Raw genomic sequence first — 23,263 nt, 5'->3', positions numbered from 1 at the left:
CTCTGTGTGTAAAGTTTGGTGTTAATCTGAGTAACAGTCTGGCTTGTGTCTGGAAAAAGTCAATTTTTCATATTTTGCTAATTTGTGAAAAAAACAATTTAGTTGCAAATAAGTGTGGCTTAACTCGGGAGATTCAACTCGAGGCAGTGAACACATCCAAATAAGCCACTTGAATATGCGATCTACGATTTGGGAGTTATAGGCCAAAATGCAAACGTGCTGCTATAGGGCTCGCTATAGGTGGATTTGTTTAAATTTTTTGTGTCTGAGTTTTGTACCAGTTCTGAAAGGGGCACCTCTCCAGCTTGTATGGTCTAGGCTGCAGCATTGCATTTAGGGGGGGAAATAAATAACAAAAAAAACGAACGAAAACAATAGGGTTCCCAGATATGCTGTAATTGGGAACAGTGGTGCTGTAGAACCACTGTGACCAGCCCTAGTTGAGCTTGGACACCTATTAAAAAAAAAAAAAAAAAGTGGCAGCAGCACATGTGCACCCAGTGTTTAGTGACAACCAGTGACATAACATTTGACAGGCTTGTCAGCTGGTTCCATACAGGTCTGGAGGGCAGAGCAAAACCATTAAACATATTTCCACCAGCATCACACTGCCATAAATATAAATATCTATGAGGTCATACAGCAGCCACCCAAACCCTGAGTTCAAGTACCATGGAAATGGCAGATAACCAGAATAACGAAATGCACAAGACTGAGTTGAAGCAGGATTCTGGTCCTGAACACACTCACAGAACAGGTGGCGAAAGAGTCTCTTCCTGGTGCAGACGTTCCGTTTGCCGCAGTTTGAGGATCTCGCTGTAGTTCAGTGCATTCACTTTGTTCTTGAAGAGCTCCAAAGATGTTGGCTTAGTGGACAAAGTCCTGGTGATCTGCTCCCTCACCACCTGCATCACCTGAGGAGGAGGAACGACAAACACACGAGTTACACCCACAGTGAGGATATATATATATTAAAAAATGCCTTCAGAAGGTTTTTATTTCATGCAGCTCTGATGTAAACCACAGAAGCCATAATAATGAGTGTAGTTTGCCAGATGTAGTTTTTGCTCACACTCAATAAGTGTAGAGCATTTTAAAAAGAGCAGAATAAAAATGTTAACCTCACCCCAATAAAATAATTCTTGGTAAAGAAATGTAAGCTGCAGTGTTTAGCTGCTGAGAAAAACCAGTCCAACCTTCATCTTCAATTTTAAAACCTACATGATGAAATGTCATTCTTCTAAATCCAGTATAAAGATCAGCAGTAAATCACCAGCCGATAACTGATGAGCATTCACGTCGTCATCTATCATCTATTGGTGAACAATCACCGAACATGTAGCCCAAAATATTCTAGCTCGATATCTGAACAAACAATTTTACAATCATAGAAATAACTACATGCTACATTTTTATTATGTTCCTCCTACATCATCTTTATCTTAAAAGTGTGTGTTAAGTGCATATAATTGTAAATGCATTAAAAATACATGGATGACACAAAGTGAAAACACTAATTTCCATTGTGGTCCATTTAACAATCAAATCATAAAACAGAAGTAACAATAAAAACAATAATGAAAATAATAAGTGTGTATATGACAACAACCTAAACAATTTATAAGTTAAATAAGACAGTAAATTAACATTAAAAAAATTACATAATCAACAGGAAATAAAAGGGTTGAGTTCCTCTTCTAAAAATGGTTAAGGTCTAAAATGATTCTGGACTCACAAGCCATTCCAACTCATTGCATAATTTATTATCACCCTTGAAAAATGTCCACTACCCATTTTAAAAACACTACCCAATATAGACGCGCTAATACAACACAAACCCCTACCTTCATCTTTTGCAAGAAGACTACTCTGTAAATCTTCAAATCGAAATTCTGCTCATCGTCCAGAGTGGGATGACATTCATGTACGTGACGGGAGAGTGTTTTGTAAACAGACACACACACCCATGTCTGGGTCATCTAGCTGAAATGGCCAATAGGACTCATGACTAGCAGCTGTCTCTTGTCCCAAAAATGCCAGCACCACGTGCCTGTTCATGCTGACTGCTGCCACATGCGGTGCACGTATTTACGAATACAAAAACACACCGTACACACGCCAGCTCTGGCCAACAGCCACAAAATATTTAGGAGCCAAAGGTGGACAGCAAGGTGAGTGACTGAATGAATTATTCAGTGGACGGAGGAAGACTGCACAGTAACAGGAAATGCACACGTAGTTGGGAATTCTTTCTGCAAGTAATAAAATGTACATTTACGGTTTGACATATGGAACTTCTGCCACATTAAAAAAACAAACAAACAAAAAACCCCTGCCCTGTCATATTGTTTGCAGAGGCTTAATGTTCTGTTTGTTGTTGTGTAATTCCTGCTGATGCCCAGGATGCTTTGTTCTCCCAGTTTCTCTGGAGCACAGTGCAACTCTTTGTCCTTCTAATCCCTTGTTGTCCCGATCCCACTGCACCCTGGGTAAAGGGCCACGGGAGAAAACAAAAGCCAGTTTGCTGGCGAAGTGCTAAGGATGCTGGTCTGCTTCTGAAAGGTCAAAAGGTCAACAAGTACAATGACCAACAGGAGCGCACTTTTGTTGATGACGGCAGTGTGTGATATTGAAATGAAGCTAAGCAAAAGAAATTCATAATCAGAATTAATCTGTGAGACCAGAGCTGCACCATTTAGCGAAAAAGTCTTATCTGCACTTATTGTGAGGAAATACTGGGATTCATGATACAGTAAACATATCTTATAGTTCCATTTTCCTTGTTACCAAACCATAATAAACAAAAATCATTTACAGCATAAAGTATATTTCTGTGTGATGCAGCTATGAGTATTTTAAATTTGCATATCAGGGTTTTTGGAATAATGTGATAACACTGGTCAACAACAACAACAAACAAATTTCTTGCATGGATTTTGAGAACTGATTTAGCGCAATGCCAGGGTTCTGAATCCAAATCTGATCTCAAATTTCCTCTATCACATCACTTTTGTTTGCGATCTGCATGTTCTGTATTGATGGATTACACAAAAGTTGCTCATTCAGTCATGAGGTTGGTGCCACTAATAATACACAAAAGCAGCGTCAAAAGCAGTTTTTAAACCAGGTTTGCAAAATGTGAACAAGAGCCATAATATCAATTATGGCGCCAAAGAGGTGTGCGAGACTGCAGCTTTTGCTTCAATGCATGATTCGAGAAATATGTTTTCATATCTAAAAATGTGATGTGACTGGCAAAAACTAACAACAGATTTGGTTTCAGCACACCCAAATTACACAAAATCTGTTGAAAAACTCTACGCAGGAAAAATCATGTTGACCAGTGTAATTCTTGGCCATTGAGTAATTAGTGGAAAAAAAAAAAAATATCAAAGCACGTTGTGAGATATTTCTGTTAACATCTGTCACAAAAATGTAAAATGAGCAGTGTTAGGCCTAAATTTTAGTTCTGTGAGCACAGTCATAGAATTATTCAACTTTGTGGATGTTTAACATGAAACATCATGAAAATGTAAAAAAAAAAAAAAAAAGAAAGTAGAACTACAGATTACACACAATATTTCCATGATGTCTGCCTACATGTGAAGGTAATTTTACAGAGTATTTCAATGCTTAAAGTGATTAGCAGGCGTTGGACACACAGCAGAACAAGAAATGGTGGAGCTGTCATCTTTCCCAGGTTAAAGACAGTAAACTCTGCACTGAGACATTTATTATTCTTCTCCAAACCTGCACAAAGTCTGCAGCCAGAATTACTTAATGTGATTAATGTAATTCAAGTAATTTATATAATCACCAAATCACAACATAAGCTGCCCCAATGTGGTTCAGAAAGGTAAAGTCTAACCGTACCCACTCCATATAGTATCTGCAAACCAATTATTATTTCAAGAGTACATATTACTAACTGATGAGCACAAATTAAGTCTTTTTTTCCCCTTCCTTGAGTCCTGCTGGGTTCTGTTGTTTTTGAGGCACTAAGCAAACACTTTTGTTAAATATCCACAAGTACACCTTTCAAAGTGCTTCACCAAAATCTTAAATTGCGTTAAATTTATCGTTTAAACCTGAGACTTTAAGTGAGCAAACGTGAGACTACTCACATTTGCTAAGGACTGATTTTTATTACTGATTCATAATGTGTAAGTGAAAAATCAATAAACTGAGCACAATCAGGTCATCACTGCTTTGATCATTCATCTGTCGTCACAAAGGACCAGTCTGCTGAACCAATTCAATGCAGTGTTTAAAGTTCCTCTCCCCCGTAAACTGATTTTGACCACGACTGCCCACAAATACACCACATCAAATATATTGTGGAGAATCTTGAACACGTTCAATAGTATAAAAAGCAACTCAGTAGACTCTACAACACCATGCATTATTACAACAGAGAAGACGTTTAATCACAAATGAACCAAGAAACGCCATAAATTAGCATGAGACAGTCAATCAAGACTCTCATAAGATGCCGCTACAAGAAACAAAAATGTTCCCGGTGTTACAATTTGGTACAAAAGTGGCATGACAACTGGTCCAAAACCCCAACTTGACACAAATATCCAAGAATGTCGACAATGGTGGTAAGATAAAGAAAGACCACAGGATGACAGCAAGAAGATTTGGAAAAGTTTCATGACAGTTCCTGTTTAAAACTTGGCAGTTTCCTGTACCATCATAATTTAACCAAGACTATTGTCAGGACCTGGTATGATTTCGTAGTAGTGGTGTCATGTATATGGGAACGAGGCTTTAATCCACAGTGTAATGTGCTACAGTATTGTGCTTGCGTTTCTATAAGTACAAAAGTACTGAAGGATCACTAGGTCCTTAAAGCACAGGGCTTGATATTCTATATCGGTTAAAAACCAACCTTCCAGCCCCTGTGGTGGTGTTGGCTGAGCACTGAAATAAGTTAAGGCTAAGCCAGAGTTTTTCACCTTGTCAAAGTCCTCCTGTGTTGCCCTCATCTCCTTCCAGGTTTTGTTAAGCAGCTGTATGCAGACACAGAAAAGCTCTTCCATCAGCCGATCCTGACTAAAGAAGATGGGGTGGTAGCTCGATCCAGTCTCAGACGCTGCACAAGATGGAAGACGACAGGGAAAACTTTGTGAGCGTTTTAGCATTCAAAGGTATAGGAACAGAAGGTACAGCAGGTTTAAACTCACGTGGCTCTCCAATGCGAAGAATTTCACACAAAATGAGCGTTAGCTGGATGCTGCTCCTGGCAAATGGACACTCGTGTTTATCTTCCCTACTGCTGTTCTCAAGGACAAACTGAGACACACAAAGTGCAAAGTTTTAATTCTTCTCAATAGTACTGAGGAATCACTGGATGGAGAGACTGTTAATATAATTTTAATACTTTATTTCTTTTATTCTATAGACTTTGTTGTGTCTGCATTAAATAAAAAAAATAGTATATGGCAGCATAAAATTTATGTCCAACAGTAATTTCACAACTGCAGCTGTCTGGCATCATCTAATCTTCTACCAGAATCAAAAGAAAGTTAATTAATGATTGTAACTACTTTGATAACATTCAAATTCTGTACAGACTTTCAAGTCCAGACTTGACGCACTTATTTTACTTTTCGTATGGTGAGCATGTTACTATGCTTTTTACTCTTTAAATTAATTTTATTAGTAAACAGAGCGGGCCGTGGCCTCAATTTTATCTAAATTCTGGGTCTTTTAGTGAAGCTTAGGGCTAGTGGCCAGCGATCACCTTAGTATTTCTTCTGGTTTTCTTGTTGCTTAATGCTGATAAATTACACCGTATTTGTTGCCTTTCTGATGCTCGATTGTTTTTTTTTTTTGTTTTTTTTCTCTGTTTGAGGTGCAGCTCCATCCAGAGATGTGTGTGATATCTGTTCCAGAAACTGTCCTGTGCACCGACAACATTTCCTGTATGTTAGTTTTGTGAATTGTTCTGTAATTGTTGCTCTGGGGGTTGGTAATGTTACTTGTGTGAAGCGCCTTGAGGCAACCTTGTTGTGATTTGGCGCTATATAAATAAATGAAATGATACCCGATTGTTTTACCGTAAGTCATTAATGAAGGGTTTCATTCGAGATTCACCCTGGACAGGATGCCAGTCGGTCGCAGGGCCACATAGAGACAGACAAACATTCACCCTCCTACGATCAATTTAAAATTTCCAGGTCACCTAACATGCATGTCTTTGGATGTGGGAGGGAGGTGGAGCACCTGAAAGGAACCCGCACAATGAACAGGCAACTCCACACAGAAGGGGCGGGAAGTGATCCCACGACCTTCTTGCTGTGAGGCATCAGTGCTAACCACTAAGCTGCCGTGCCCCCCACTATAAACACAATGAGTCCAAATACTCTATATATGGAGCTACGAAACTCCAAAGAACATTTAGTGTCCAATGAGCTTGTGCAGTAGCTATTGGTCTACTCAAAAATAACCCATTCTGCAATAAATACATGCTCACCCGACTGTAAGCATCCGGATAGCGTGTGGCAAAATAAAGCATGGTGTCCAAAGCTAACAGACCAGGAGGCGTTCGCAGCAAATCCTGGCCAGGGTTACTGTTATTCTGAAAGGACATGAGTAAAAATAATCTTACTAGGAATATGGATAATGTTTAGATCGTGCAGAGTCATTTCTTACAGTGGACACTTACAGAGAAACCCAGCTTCTTGAACTCTTTGGCACAAAGTGAACGTCGCCTCTCGTGGCTCAAGCTGTTTTCACTTTCGGTCTCAAAAGCTGTCTGGCGCAAACCATGAAGGATGTCTCTCTGTTCCTAAAGAGATGAGCAGGAATGGCAGATAAAATAATGACATTCAATGCACAGGTGGACACTGAGTTGTGTTTTTTTTTTTTAATTGAATGAAATGTTTCCCAGTGTTTCCTCTGAGAATGTAGCAGAAAATGATTTAGGTTATACAAATAGAAATGTCTGAACTTTGACAATTTATCCACCGTCACTGATTCTACATTTAGTGACTTCAATTAACTGGAGTTATGAGACTGTAGCTATGGTATAAAGTCCTGTCAGAAAAACAAGCAACAATAAAAGACAAAAAGAACATGATAAAATTTGATGCAGATCTAGGATGTTTACCATCTGGTGATTTTTAAGTTTTCAGCCATTAAAACAATCTCAATCAGCCATCTCAAACTATTACAGCATGTTTGCTTCTTTAGAAACTGTTCATCTGTAAACTGAATTACAGGAAATACAATGTGTGAGCGTAACAATAAATCAGACAAGTGCTCAGCAGCGGCCGAGATTTTCACTCTGACTTAAGTGTCATTTAAAAGCCTACCTGGCTGTAACAGTCCAAAGGCGTCATCATGCGAGGCTCCAGGTGGTTCAGAGTAACTGACTGCAGGACATAGAGGTAGTGGGCCATCTCATCCCCGACCGTTCCTGAACTATGAATGATGTTCTGGGGAGAAAAAAACAAAAAAACAACAACAAATGAAGGTAATTTACAGCAAGTGCAGCCTTCATGTCACATTAAGCAACCCAGAAGTACTGCTTCTAGATACTAAAAGTTATTTTAATACTTTAGTGGGAACAAGTTTGGAAGATTCTCAGTCATCCAGGTCATGATATTCAAATACTGCTGGATTTTACTGAACCAGTCTTTATTCTCAATGTCCTTGTCCCTCCTTATGATACAGAAGTATCGCAGTGTGAAGTGGGTAAGAGGGGATGACTACTGCTGGACAGAACGCCATTCAATTGCAGGTTACTTCCCCAGCCATGGCTGGTACCCATTTAGAGCTGGGTTGACTGGGAAAATGAAGAAGTTTCTTGTACAAGGGCTCAAGCCAGGCAGCATTACCAAGAATTGAAACCAGGCCTACATGTTGGAGGGTCAACTCCTTATCCCACTGAGCCTGCCATGATGCATGTCTGAGACTACAGTACTTTCACCAAATGGACAAGATGAATGAGTGACTTGAGAGAACAATGTGCAACATAAAGTTACATAAGAAGAATATTTACTTTATAAATGTACTGACGGAGGTTCTTCTTAGTCAGAAACTCAAACAGCTCCTGGAATTGAGAGAAAACAAAAACAAGATAAAGTGAAGCTAAACTTGTTGCTGGTATGCAGTAACATTTTTCTAACATGGGGTGGTGGTGTATATCCACTAACAGCTTAGTGGGTGGGGCTGACAGCTATGATGGAATTATTACATGCTGGCACATGCCTCTCTAACCCAGCCTTGTTTAGTTAAAGATTAATTTGCTGTCTGATTGAACATACTGATAAGAATGGGTGGATTTGTTGACCTGCTGTAGAAGTGGGGAAGCGTTTGCAACAATGAGAACCATCTGAGACAAACAGAAAGAGTTTAATAAAGAACGGTTTCCGTACAATGACAGAGGAGCAGGAATAGAGCAGAGAAAGCTCCGACTGTCTGCAACAAAGCTGAGAGAACAGAATAAGTGACAGATTGTCTAAGAAAGTGGTGGCTGCAGGATTGTCACACACATTAGGGAAAACAATCGGCTGTAAGCAGTTGTTCACCATAAGTCAAATTGTCCCAACCCAATATAGTAAAATCTACCTTTGACGTTGATCTACGACCCCACCTATGGGGTATGGGAAAGCTTACAATACAGAAATGGACAAAACAAAACCATAGTGAAAAGAAATAGTAAGTCCTATATAGCCTCTGAGGCCCATTGGTGGTGGTGCTCATCTCCGGATTCTGTAAGCCTCTACTGGTGGTTGGCTCTCACTGCGGTATTGTATCACTTCCTGTTCCGGAGCACAGCTGTGTTTTGCTGTATCTGTTAGCTGTTTAATCTGCGCAGTTAGATTGATCTAGTTAACTAGATAACGATTTGTTTCACAGTGTAATCTTCACGTGCCTTAACTAAAGCACTCCCTCTGCTGAATCACCTCTAAATTATTTACACATTATTCACTTTGTGTGTTTTTAGGAATCTGCTCGCTTAGCGCAGCTACTAGCTCTTAGCCGGTTTAGCATGGCGGCTTCTCCTGTCTCTCCCGCACTTTTCTGCTCTGGGTGTGAAATGTTTAGTTATTCCTCGGCCTCCTTTAGCAGTAACGGTACTTGTAATAAGTGTAGCTTATTCGTAGATTTGGAGGCCAGGCTGGGCGAATTGGAGACTCGGCTCCGCACCTTGGAAAATCCTACAGCTAGCCAGGCCCCTGTAGTCGGTGCGGACCAAGGTAGCTTAGCCGCCGTTAGTTCCCCTCCAGCAGATCCCGAGCAGCCGGGAAAGCAGGCCGACTGGGTGACTGTGAGGAGGAAGCGTAGTTCTAAACAGAAGCCCCGTGTACACCACCAACCCGTTCACATCTCTAACCATTTTTCCCCACTCGGCGACGCACCCGCCGAGGAACAAACTCTGGTTATTGGCGACTGTTTTAAGAAATGTGAAGTTAGCGACACCAGCAACCATCGTAAATTGTCTTCCGGGGGCCAGAGCAGGCGACACTGAAGGAAATTTGAAACTGCTGGCTAAGGGTAAGCGTAAATTTGGTAAGATTGTAATTCACGTCGGCAGTAATGACACCCGGTTACGCCAATCAGAGGTCACTAAAATTAACATTGAATCGGTATGTAACTTTGCAAAAACAATGTCGGACTCTGTAGTTTTCTCTGGGCCCCTCCCCAATCGGACCGGGAGTGACATGTTTAGCCGCATGTTCTCCTTGAATTGCTGGCTGTCTGAGTAGTGTCCAATAAATGAGGTGGGCTTCATAGATAATTGGCAAAGCTTCTGGGGAAAACATGGTCTTGTTAGGAGAGACGGCATCCATCCCACTTTGGATGGAGCAGCTCTCATTTCTAGAAATCTGGCCAATTTTATTAAATCCTCCAAACCGTGACTACCCAGGGTTGGGACCAGGAAGCAGAGTTGTAGTCTTACACACCTCTCTGCAGTTTCTCTCCCCCTGCCATCCCCTCATTACCCCATCCCCGTAGAGACGGTGCCTGCTCCCAGACCACCAACAACCAGTAAAAATCTATTTAAGCATAAAAATTCAAAAAGAAAAAATAATATAGCACCTTCAACTGCACCACAGACTAAAACAGTTAAATATGGTCTATTAAACATTAGGTCTCTCTCTAAGTCCCTGTTAGTAAATGATATAATAATTGATCAACATATTGATTTATTCTGCCTTACAGAAACCTGGTTACAGCAGGATGAATATGTTAGTTTAAATGAGTCAACACCCCCGAGTCACACTAATTGTCAGAATGCTCGTAGCACGGGCCGAGGATTAGCAGCAATCTTCCATTCCAGCTTATTAATTAATCAAAAACCCAGACAGAGCTTTAATTCATTTGAAAGCTTGACTCTTATTCTTGTCCATCCAAATTGGAAGTCCCAAAAACCAGTTTTATTTGTTGTTATCTATCGTCCACCTGGTCGTTACTGAGAGTTTCTCTGTGAATTTTCGGACCTTTTGTCTGACTTAGTGCTTAGCTCAGATAAGATAATTATAGTGGGCAATTTTAACATCCACACAGATGCTGAGAATGACAGTCTCAACACTGCATTTAATCTATTGTTAGACTCGACTGGCTTTGCTCAAAATGTAAATGAGTCCACCCACCACTTTAATCATACCTTAGATCTTGTTCTGACTTATGGTATGGAAATTGAAGACTTAACAGTATTCCCTGAAAACCCCCTTCTATCTGATCATTTCTTAATAACATTTACATTTACTCTGATGGACTACCCAGCAGTGGGGAATAAGTTTCTTTACAGTAGAAGTCTTTCAGAAAGCGCTGTAACTAGGTTTAAGAATATGATTCCTTCTTTATGTTCTCCAATGCCATATACCAACACAGGGCAGAGTAGCTACCTAAACTCTGTGAGTGAGATAGATTATCTCATCAATAGTTTTACATCCTCATTGAGGACAACTTTGGATGCTGTAGCTCCTCTGAAAAAGAGAGCCTTAAATCAGAAATGCCTGACTCCGTGGTATAACTCACAAACTCGCAGCTTAAAGCAAATAACTCGTAAGTTGGAGAGGAAATGGCATCTCACTAATTTAGAAGATCTTCACTTAGCCTGGAAAAAGAGTCTGTTGCTCTATAAAAAAGCCCTCCGTAAAGCTAGGACATCTTACTACTCATCACTTATTGAAGAAAATAAGAACAACCCCAGGTTTCTTTTCAGCACTGTAGCCAGGCTGACAAAGAGTCAGAGCTCTATTGAGCCGAGTATTCCTTTAACTTTAACTAGTAATGACTTCATGACTTTCTTTGCTAATAAAATTTTAACTATTAGAGAAAAAATTACTCATAACCATCCCAAAGACATATCGTTATCTTTGGCTGCTTTCAGTGATGCCGGTATTTGGTTAGACTCTTTCTCTCCGAATGTTCTGAGTTATTTTCATTAGTTACTTCCTCCAAACCATCAACATGTCTATTAGACCCCATTCTTACCAGGCTGCTCAAGGAAGCCCTACCATTAATTAATGCTTCAATCTTAAATATGATCAATCTATCTTTATTAGTTGGCTATGTACCACAGGAGTTTAAGGTGGCAGTAATTAAACCATTACTTAAAAAGCCATCACTTGACCCAGCTATCTTAGCTAATTATAGGCCAATCTCCAACCCTCCTTTTCTCTCAAAAATTCTTGAAAGGGTAGTTGTAAAACAGCTAACTGATCATCTGCAGAAGAATGGTCTATTTGAAGAGTTTCAGTCAGGTTTTAGAATTCATCATAGTACAGAAACAGCATTAGTGAAGGTTACAAATGATCTTTTGGCCTCAGACAGTGGACTCATCTCTGTGCTTGTCCTGTTACACCTCAGTGCTGCTTTTGATACTGTTGACCATAAAATTTTATTAGAGATTAGAGCATGCCATAGGTATTAAAGGCATTGCGCTGCAGTGGTTTGAATCATATTTATCTAATAGATTACAATTTGTTCATGTAAATGGGGAATCTTCTTCACAGACTAAGGTTAATTATGGAGTTCCACAAGGTTCTGTGCTAGGACCAATTTTATTCACTTTATACATGCTTCCCTTAGGCAGTATTATTAGACAGCATTGCTTAAATTTTCATTGTTATGCAGATGATACCCAGCTTTATCTATCCATGAAGCCAGAGGACACACACCAATTAGCTAAACTGCAGGATTGTCTTACAGACATAAAGACATGGATTACCTCTAACTTCCTGCTTTTAAACTCGGATAAAACTGAGGTTATTGTACTTGGCCCCACAAATCTTAGAAACATGGTGTCTAACCAGATCCTTACTCTGGATGGCATTACCCTGACCTCTAGTAATACTGTGAGAAATCTTGGAGTCATTTTTGATCAGGATATGTCCTTCAATGCGCATATTAAGCAAATATGTAGGACTGCTTTTTTGCATTTGCGCAATATCTCTAAAATTAGAAAGGTCTTGTCTCAGAGTGATGCTGAAAAACTAATTCATGCATTTATTTCCTCTAGACTGGACTATTGTAATTCATTATTATCAGGTTGTCCTAAAAGTTCCCTGAAAAGCCTTCAGTTAATTCAAAATGCTGCAGCTAGAGTACTGACAGGGACTAGAAGGAGAGAGCATATTTCACCCATATTGGCCTCTCTTCATTGGCTTCCTGTTAATTCTAGAACAGAATTTAAAATTCTTCTTCTTACTTATAAGGTTTTGAATAATCAGGTCCCATCTTATCTTAGGGACCTCATAGTACCATATCACCCCAATAGAGCGCTTCGCTCTCAAACTGCAGGCTTACTTGTAGTTCCTAGGGTTTTTAAGAGTAGAATGGGAGGCAGAGCCTTCAGCTTTCAGGCTCCTCTCCTGTGGAACCAGCTCCCAATTCGGATCAGGGAGACAGACACCCTCTCTACTTTTAAGATTAGGCTTAAAACCTTCCTTTTTGCTAAAGCTTATAGTTAGGGCTGGATCAGGTGACCCTGAACCATCCCTTAGTTATGCTGCTATAGACCTAGACTGCTGGGGGTTCCCATGATGCACTGAGTGTTTTTCTCTTTTTGCTCTGTATGCACCACTCTGCATTTAATCATTAGTGATTGATCTCTGCTCCCCTCCACAGCATGTCTTTTTCCTGGTTCTCTCCCTCAGCCCCAACCAGTCCCAGCAGAAGACTGCTCCTCCCTGAGCCTGGTTCTGCTGGAGGTTTCTTCCTGTTAAAAGGGAGTTTTTCCTTCCCACTGTCGCCAAGTGCTTTCTCACAGGGGGTCGTTTTGACCGTTGGGGTTTTTCCGTAATTATTGTATGGCTTTGCCTTACAATAAAGCGCCTTGGGGCAACTGTTTGTTGTGATTTGGTGCTATATAAATAAAATTGATTTGATTTGTAAGGTCAAGTAGATGTGTGCCTACGACTCCCCTACACAGGACCCCAGTTTGATGCAGGTTACTTCCCCAGCTGAGGCTGGTACCCATTTTTACAGCTGGGTGGACTGAGACAATGCAGATGAAGTGTCTTTTCCAAGGACACAGACAGGTAGCATGAGCAGGATTCAAACTAAATCTACATATTGGCAGGCCAGCTCCTTATTCATTCAGCTATCTGCTCTACAACAGAAAAAAGCAGAAAAGAGGGAAATTATAAATATAAAGGGACTTTTGTTACTGTCAAATAAGGAATATTACATTGTGACGGAACATCAAGTATGACATTTTGACAATGTGGTATGTTTCTCTGGGTATGACACAATGCCGGTGCTGAGGACCCCAGCGGCAGGAGAATAGAATAGAGCCTTTGTCATTTCACGTACAGTGGCTTGCAAAAGTATTCAGCCCCTTGGTATTTGAAGCATTTTAATTTGTTTGTCATTTCAAATACAAAAAGTAAATCAGGCTTCTCACTAAAAATTTCTAAAATTATCTTCCTTAGACACAAACTGAAAGTAAATCTCTACAACTTGATATAAATAAATGAATTAAAAATATAAAAACAGTAGTGTTCAGAATAATAGTAGTGCTATGTGACTAAAGAGATTAATCCAGGTTTTGAGTATATTTCTTATTGTTACATGGGAAACAAGGTACCAGTAGATTCAGTAGATTCTCACAAATCCAACAAGATCAAGCATTCATGATATGCACACTCTTAAGGCTATGAAATTGGGCTATTAGTAAAAAAAGTAGAAAAGGGGGTGTTCACAATAATAGTAGCATCTGCTGTTGACACTACAAACTCAAAACTATTATGTTCAAACTGCTTTTTTTTAGCAATCCTGTGAATCACTAAACTAGTATTTAGTTGTATAACCACAGTTTTAAACGATTTCTTCACATCTGCGAGGCATTAATTTTGTTGGTTTGGAACCAAGATTTTGCTCGTTTACTAGTGTGCTTGGGGTCATTGTCTTGTTGAAACAACCATTTCAAGGGCATGTCCTCCTCAGCATAAGGCAACATGACCTCTTCAAGTATTTTGACATATCCAAACTGATCCATGATACCTGGTATGCGATATATAGGCCCAACACCATAGTAGGAGAAACATGCCCATATTATGATGCTTGCACCACCATGCTTCACTAGCTTCACTGTGAACTGTGGCTTGAATTCAGAGTTTGGGGGTCATCTCACAAACTGTCTGCGGCCCTTGGACCCAAAAAGAACAATTTTACTCTCATCAGTCCACAAAATATTCCTCCATTTCTTCAGGAGGGTTTTCTTTCACCAAAACATTAAATCTAGGCTTGCATCTCAGATGTACCTTCTGGCAAATTGTAGCTGAACTTTCAGGTCTTCTTTTTTAGAAAAATCCTCCTCTATACTACATCATGAAGCTGTATAACTGGGGATACAAAATGTAAAACATGCACTATGCACAATTTCTTCAATCACAGGCAGAGAAGCCTGTAACTTCTTCTGGGTTGTCTGGGTGTCTTTGTGGCTTTCCTCACTCTTCTTCTTGCACAGTCACTCAGTTTTTGAGAACTGTCTACTTCATACAGATTTACCACAGAGTGCAATACTGTTTGTATTTCTTCATAACTGATGTAAATAAAGTTCAAGACATATTCAGTGACTTGGAAATGTTCATGTATCCATCCCCTGACTGGTATGAAGAAAACTGGCCATTAAACTGATTATTTACGGGTATTATACAAAAGGGGCTGATTACTTATGCAACCCATCATCTTGGATTTTATATTTTTAATTAATTTATATCAAGTTGTAGAGATTTACTTTCACGTCGAGTCTAAGGAAGATAATTTTAGAAATTTTTATACTGAGAATGCCATAAAGAAATTAAAATGCGTGAAATACCAAGGGGCTGAATACTTTTGCAAGCCATTGTATATACATGCAACGAAACTTGTCCTCTGCATTTAACCCATCCTAATTACAGTTAGACTCAATCTAACCACTAGGAGCAGTGGGCAGCTACAGTCCAGCGCCCAGGGACCAACTCCAGGTGTAGACGCTGCCTTGGTCAGGGGTAGAGAAAGGAGAAGACACTAAATAAGCATGTTTTTGATTGTGGGAGGAAACTGGAGTGCCCGGAGGAAATCCACACAGACACGGGGAGAACATGCTACGTAACTCCATACAGAAAGGCTGGGAATTGATCCCATGATCTTCTTGCTGTGAGGCACCAGTGCTAACCACTAATCCACCATGCCACAACCAAGGCCAAGGACCTGGCTGCAGCAGGTGAAATGCAGCCAGATTTTTAAGATTTAGGGATGGACCAGTTGTCAGCCTGATTTGTTGCCATTCAGAACCAAACACAGTCTGGTTGTGAGGTGGATGTGGTGACGTGTCTCCAGTGCATGCTCCCAGACCTGACTTTCAGAAGATGTTTATAAAATATCAAACTATGGGAACAGGACCCGCTCTTTTCGTCTATCTGCTTTAAAATATGTTTCTCCTCTCCTGGTTCCATAACAGTCCTCTGGGACAGGTCAAAGCAGTCTTTATCTGTTGCACTGGGTTTACTTATTAAAAAAATAAAACATATCTTGCCCCATAAACTTCTAAATAAAATGCATACAGTACAGAATTGGGGAAGGCAGAGGTGCTGACATGACTGTATAAAAATAAATTTAAAGATGTTGAAATGTGGGAAATCTTGTGAGAAATTCTCATGAGGAAATGTCAAGCCTGTGCAAATAGTAAATAGTTTGCCATCACTGTACACCTAGTCCATGAAGGAAAAAAAGCCTTCGGTAACAGACATTCAATTTCCTCATCAGCACAGATAGGTGGAGATTAATTAAAAGTGTATCAGGTAGAAACCTGTCTGTCTGCCTCCCCGGCTGTTTGTAGAAGGGCCATAAGTAGAGCCATGGCTTTGGTCTGTATCTGCTGGTTTGTCCTGAAAGGAACCAGAGAAAAATGAGGGTGGAAAAACTGACACAGAAAAGTGGTCAAATTTCACATAAATAACTTGTACCCACAACTTCAAAGACAAAAAAAAACACACAACAGCAGCAAAGGAAGGTGTTTTCCAAACACATTTCCCTTAATACTTGTATTCCTGCTTCAAATTCCAATACATGAGCATTTCACATCATATCTCTCACATGTATACAAGTATTCACACCCTTTTCTCAATACTTTGTCGATACAGTTTTGGCAGCAATTACAGCTTCAAGTCTTCTTGAAAATTATGCCATAAGCTTGGTGCATCTATATTTGGGCAGTTTTGTCCATTCCACTTTGCAGCACCTCTCAAGCGCCATCAGGTTGGATGGGGAGCATCAGTGCACAGCCATTTTCAGATCTCTCCAGCGGTGTTCAATCAGATTCAGGTCTGGGCTCTGGCTGGGCCACTCAAGGACACTCACAGAGTTGTCCTGAAGTCACTCCTTTGATATCTTGGCTGTGTTCTTAGGGTCACTGTCCTGCTGAAAGATGAACCGTCACCCCAGTCTGAGATCAAGAGCGCTCTGGAGCAGGTTTTCATCCAGGATGTTTCTGTGCATTGCTGCATTCATCTATCCCTCAATTGTGACTAGTCTCCCTGTTCCCGCCACTGAAAAACATCCCCACAGCATGATGCTGCCACCACCATGCTTCGCTGTAGGGATGGTGCCTCGTTTCTTCCAAACATGAGGTCTGGCATTCACACCAAAGAGTTTAATCTTTGTCTCATCAGACCAGAGAATTTTGTTTCTCATGGTCAGAGTCCTTCAGGTGCCTTTTGGCAAACTCCAGGTGGGCTGCCATGTGCCTTTTACAAAGGAGTGGTTTCTGTCTGGCCACTCTACCATACAGGCCTGATTGGTGGATTGCTGCAGAGATGGTTGTCCTTCTGGAAGGTTCTCCTCTCTGCACAGAGGAATGCTGGAGCTCTGACAGAGTGACCATCAGGTTCTTGGTCTCCTCCCTGACTAAGGCCCTTCTCCCCTGATCACTCAGTTTAGATGGGAGGTCAGTTCTAGGAAGAGTCCTGGTGGATCTGAGCTTCTTCCATTTATGGAAGATGGAGGCCACTGTGCTCATTGGGACCTTCAAAGCAGCAGAAATGTTTCTGGACCCTTCCTTGGATTTGTGGGAGGTCTATGGACCTTATATGTAGACAGGTGTGTGCCTTTCCAAATCATGTCCAATCAACTGAATTTACCCCAGGTGGACTCCAGTTAAGCTGCAGAAACATCTCAAGGATGATCAGTGGAAACAGGATGCACCTGAGCTCAGTTTTAGGCTTCATGGGAAAGGCTGTGAATACTTGTGTACATGTGATGTCTTAGTTGTTTTTTTTTGTTTTTTTTTTTAATAATCTTGCACATCTCAGAAAAAACTTTTTTCACATTGTCATTATGGCATGGGTTAAAGCAATAAATTTTTATCTGATTGAAATTTTTTCCTGGCATAAATTAATGCCAGCAATTCCCTAAAATGTGGCGTAGTGGGGGCAAGCACTCTTTTTTCCTCAATAAATACAATAAACACATTATATAGTATACAAATCTATTCTAAATAGCCTCCAAGGAGAGAGAGTCAAAGCATAAAAATAATGCAAAACCTGAACATAAAAGGTACATAAAAGGATAGTAGGGGGCGGGGTGTAGTCTTGATTGTGGGGGGTCTGGGGGTGCTCTCCCCAGAACATATTTAAAAGAGCAAGTCAAATTTTGTGTATTCTGGTGAATTTTAAGCCCTCTGAAACAAAGAAAACTCACTTCAAACTGTGAAGTAAAAACACAGTATTGATTATGGGGGGTCTGGGGGATCTCCCCCAGAAATTGTTTAAAAGAACAAGTCAAATTTTGTATATTCTGATGAATTTTAATGTGCATGAAGCCCTCTGAAACAAAGAAAAGTCACTTCAAACTGTCAAGTAAAAACACATTATTGATTATGGGGGGTCTGGTGGTGCTCCCCCAGAAATTTTTTAAAAGAGCAAGTCAAATTTTGTATATTCTAGTGAATTTTAATGGGTATGAAGCCCTGTGAAACAAGGAAATCTCACTTCAAACTGTCAAGTAAAAATTCTTTGTCTTCTGTAGTATTTTGATCGGTTCTAATCCGGTAAATGCGCCAAAAGGGTGCTGTGTCGCTGGCTGCACAGTCAAAATATAAAATTAGCGCCTAAAGCAACTGACAACGTTGTTCTGCTGTGCACAAAGTAACACTGTCACCTGTTTTGAAAATGCATGCGCACTGAGAAACTCAAAACTGGCTTATTCACATTTAATCAGCTCTCACTCGTAAAACAAACTGGGGCTGCAACTAACGATTATTCGGTCGATTATTTTTTCGATTAATCTTTTTTTTTTTTTTAAACTTACGTGTGAGTTTTGCCATTATTTCTTTAAGTGAGTTATTAAAACGCCTTTATCACGTAACATCAATGTTTGAGCTTGTAACAAAGTTATGTTGTTATATTCTCGTCAAAAACATACCTTGAGTAGTGTTTTGTTTTATTTTGCACATACATACATCACTGACACACTACAAAGAGATTTCCATTAGGTTTCACCCGATTATGAGCATTTTTAGATGCCTACAGCAACTATCTCAACCACTGACAACATATTACAGCAAGAGTCCACGAAAGTATTTTAAAGGCCTGACTAAAGTTATATTTTCATGAAAAAAGACAAATGTGCAGTTTACTGCATTTTATTTTTTTCTTGTGTAAAAAAAAAAAAAAAAAAACACAGCTTAGATGTGTCTTGACCAAAACAAATTGTCATTAAACTTAAATAAAACAGGGATGAAGTGGAGGTGTAAGAGTTACTAGGTGTTCACAGGAAACAGTTATTTATTTCTATAATTTATTTATTTATTTATGTTCAATGTTAGTTGTTTTTTTCTGTTTTATCAGGTTCTTTTTGTCTGTTTCTCTAAAATTGTATTGTAGCATTATTAGTTATTATTACTATTATTGTTGTTGCTATTATTAATATATAAATAAAAATAAAAAATACAATTTGTAATACATTTGACTCTTTTACAATGACAAACGCTGAGCCATTAATTATACAGAAAACAAATGCACACAAACATGCTGAGATGCGAACAGCTTAATGCTAACTTTAACATTGAAAACGCCATAGACATGCTAACACATTAACATCGGTCCCGTTTTTAAGTTATAAAATATATCTATCAACTGTTTCAGAAGACCATAACAGGTCGGTTTAACATAAAAAAGGTAAATATTACTCACAGACATATGCTCTTTAGGGTTTTAGCAGGGAAAAATTAAGATAAAGCGAAATAAAACAACAAACCATCGAAGCACTGCTTCATTGGTTCAAAACAAAGCCACAGCCTGCTCTACTTGAGGAAGGTCTGCCAATGTTCCCACGAAGACAGTGAGGAGAAGGACCGTGGCTCATGGCAAGCAGTAAACAGAGTGGAGAGGAGTGAAAATTCACACAATCCCTTCCCCCACAGTGATGGAGAACTTTAACCCATGCATTATGGGGTACTGTGTGTAGAATTTTGAGGGAAAAATGAATTCCATCCATTTTGGAATAAGGCTATAACACAAAGTGTGGAAAAAGTGAAGTGCTGTGAATATTTTCTGGATGCACGGCATCTGCTGCTACACATGAATATTTTAAACACTAAGGCCAAAGTTCACATCAGTATTTTGCCTTTTATCACTTACACTTGAAGGTGCATGATGAGCCTATCCAGAATAATTTCTTGGTTGACTTGCACAAAAAGGCTGTGACTGCTCATCACCATGCTCTCCAGGATGTCCAAAGACACCTGCTGGATTGAAGCATCCGCCACCTTGGCATTGACAAAACTAGCAATCTGAAAGCACAGAATCAAGAATGAAAGAGATAATAGGAAGACAGTGGAGCTGTGGTCAGTGACAGCAAAATGTGCTTTTCTCCACATGGACAGAAGCTGAAACTTGAACTGAAATCAATAATTTATTAAATCTATATTTTTTTCATGAAATAAATCATTTTCAAGACATAATGCCTCTCAGATACACCAACCTTGCATGCATTCATATTAATGTTTATGACAGAAGGGCTGAATCAGTGAAAAATTGAAAATGGAAGCAGCATTTTGTTGTGTCATACACACACACACACACAGATTTCTACTACTAATAATAATACAGTATTATTATTTCCACTATCTTCAGCACCAGCATTACTGTATTATTGATGTATTTCCGAATATGTGCTCATTTTTACAGCTTAGAGCACACATCTTAATCACATGTCAGTGACGGTTTACACTCGTCCAGGTAAGTGATATCTAAAAGCTTACAGCCTCTGGACATCTTTGTTCTTCAAGAGGATTAATCACTCATCCCAGTAATAGTTTAAGTTTAGTCAGTGGAGACATCACTTGGATGAGTGACAAACCATTTTGAAGACCAACAAGACGTTCAGGTGCTGGACAGTAAACTTTTTAATATGATAATGCTATTGATGATGATAATGATATTTATTTTGTATTTATTTAACCTTTATTTAACCAGCTGAAAATCCTTTGTCAGCTTGTCGCTGCACCCAAATACTGCACAAAACAGCATTTTCTGATCACGTTAACCCAAGTTTAAGTCAGCGCATCATCATATTTCTATTTAATCTAATGCCTGACAATGCGGAATAACGCTAAGCAAGAAGGCAACAGCTCACAGGCTGCATCCGCCATCTAGTGGATTAAATAGAAATCGATGTTCATGATGCATTTTTGGACAGATGTGCAGTCCGTAAAATACGGTACAGTACATCTATGATTAGTACCTTCTTAATGAAGACAGAAGAAAGGTTCTCCCAAGAAACTATCCCATGATCCATCAGTTCCATGAAGCTTGTCAGCGTGTGGGTCATAATCACGGCAGTCCTGCAAGACACCACAACACAAACTATCACTTGGACGCATAGTTATTGAGGATTCACATGCATACACACAAATACAGTATGGAAACATTGCACATGCACACAGTTGGATATCATTCAAACAGATTACAAATAATCACTACAAAAATATGGCTACTAGTTTAAAGACTACTTAGTTGTGTTTCTGCTTTCAAAAAACATTGTACAGTCTACAGCACAAGTCTGTCAAAGTAATCTATGATAATAGTGGAGCATTACAGTGTACGGAAAGCTTAAATCAGTTTATACATTTTTAACAACAATCAACGACATTTTATTTTAGAGATAATGTTCTGTGGCCTTCAATAAATTCACCACTTTGCATCTTTCACCCCATGCTCACAGAGATTGATTTCAGCAGGATATGCTGCTACACGTACAGTATCAATTTCACCTCCCACTCGCAGCCAAAGGAACAACATTCCATTGCAGCAAACGAAAGTATGCATGTACAGACAGAATACTAACTCATTTGAGTCCTCGACAATCTTGACCAATAAGAGGTGTCCGTCTCTGCTGATGAACTCCTGGGCAAAAGTCACATCTGTAGAAAGGCTTGCCAGCTGTTTCAGCGAATCACAGCGTACACCAGAGTCTGAGTTCTGGATGCCTTTGTACAAGTCTTCTGCACAGCGGCCCTGTTATTAACAAGAGAGACAATCAGAAACACACACACGCAGAGTACATCATATCATATTATATACATATATACTGTAATCAATTCTCAACTAGAAAACACACACAAAAAAAGAGACTGTACTGCAGTGAGAAATGAATCCACCCACAGAGCTCAACTGGTCAATTAATGATTTTCAAGGATAAAAATGATTGTAGATAAATTGTAGGGATCGTTTATGATCAATTTCGGAATGAGTTAAGGTGGCTCTTTGCCACTTTGATCAAAACACCAAAAGACAAATTATCTCTTGGAACCTTGGCATTTATCCTGCCAGAAAAGCATCGCAGACATGTGGAACACTGAGGTCGTCTTAGCTCCTACCAAGACTCCTTATTCTGGCATTTGCTTTCATTGGTCACCTGCTTGTTGCCACAATCTTCGTTTATGGCAATACTGGTCGATTATTTCCAACATGATAATGCAGAAACACAGAATTAGAGAAGCTAAACACCAAATGCTCCGATTACGGGTTCTGGTTCGTGATTTTCACGTTATAATACGACTCAGGTATCCATATGGAAAAGTGGCTATGGAGAAGGAGAGGCTACAGTAACCGAGTGTGAGCTTCAGGAATTCTAGAAGGAGGAGGAGACAGAAGAGCGTGTCATGGCTGAGAGCCTAGTAGACTCACCGGTGCCTTGGTCAGACGCAGAATGCAGCCGTGCTTAATGTCAAGGCGATTCTGCAAATACACACACAAAACAAAAACAAAATAAACCACATGCAGACGTATTTAACACTTAAAAACACAATGACACACACAATGACCTCCAAACAACAACCTATATGTGAAGGCGCACACAAAGAAAAAAACGTGGAATTCAAACACACAAAATTACAGTGGGTTAAGTATATTCACAGTTACAAACTACAGAAAGCCTTAATGAGTCCTGACACACAGTGAAGGAGAAAAACAGAAAGGCCGGATGAGGCTAGAAATGTCTGTGTGCAAGACTGAAAGTACAGACAGTAATCACATTTAAATCAACATAAAACAAAGTGAGGGGAAAATGATCTATGAGGTGAACTAATTTCTTTTTTTTACATGTCTAAACTCTACCTGTTGATAAAGGTAAAGATCCTGTAACTAACCATTCACTGTTTCTGCTCCAACCTATTTTCCAGTGACAAACATTCACATCTAATCACTCGAATTTATAATGTTTTAAATAAATATACAAACTAGATTTAAAAGCAAATATTAAGGATCCAAGCACCACCACCCACCACCCCCCACCCCCCACCCACCCACCCACC

At 39.7% G+C, this 23,263-nt stretch overlaps 1 protein-coding gene across 4 annotated transcripts in view; it reads right to left on the bottom strand.

Moving 5' to 3' along the window:
• Positions 1-23,263, bottom strand: part of elmo3 (engulfment and cell motility 3) — a 57,053-nt gene that overhangs the window by 5,274 nt on the left and 28,516 nt on the right. For all 4 annotated transcript variants that reach the window (XM_034176929.1, XM_034176927.1, XM_034176928.1 and 1 more), the window contains 12 exons: positions 22,638-22,688; positions 21,796-21,965; positions 21,193-21,292; positions 20,088-20,239; positions 16,259-16,337; positions 8,012-8,062; positions 7,323-7,445; positions 6,674-6,796; positions 6,482-6,586; positions 5,190-5,298; positions 4,962-5,098; positions 751-914 (listed from right to left, as the gene is read on the bottom strand). In XM_034176929.1, coding sequence (XP_034032820.1) covers positions 751-914; positions 4,962-5,098; positions 5,190-5,298; positions 6,482-6,586; positions 6,674-6,796; positions 7,323-7,445; positions 8,012-8,062; positions 16,259-16,337; positions 20,088-20,239; positions 21,193-21,292; positions 21,796-21,965; positions 22,638-22,688 — 1,364 coding nt within the window. The remainder of the gene's footprint in view (positions 1-750; positions 915-4,961; positions 5,099-5,189; positions 5,299-6,481; positions 6,587-6,673; positions 6,797-7,322; positions 7,446-8,011; positions 8,063-16,258; positions 16,338-20,087; positions 20,240-21,192; positions 21,293-21,795; positions 21,966-22,637; positions 22,689-23,263) is intronic.

This window comes from Thalassophryne amazonica, chromosome 8 (genome assembly GCF_902500255.1).
Source record: "Thalassophryne amazonica chromosome 8, fThaAma1.1, whole genome shotgun sequence".
Taxonomy (NCBI): Eukaryota; Metazoa; Chordata; class Actinopteri; order Batrachoidiformes; family Batrachoididae; genus Thalassophryne; species Thalassophryne amazonica.
Note: the sequence above shows the minus strand (reverse complement) of the source record. Positions and strands in the feature narration are given on the sequence as shown.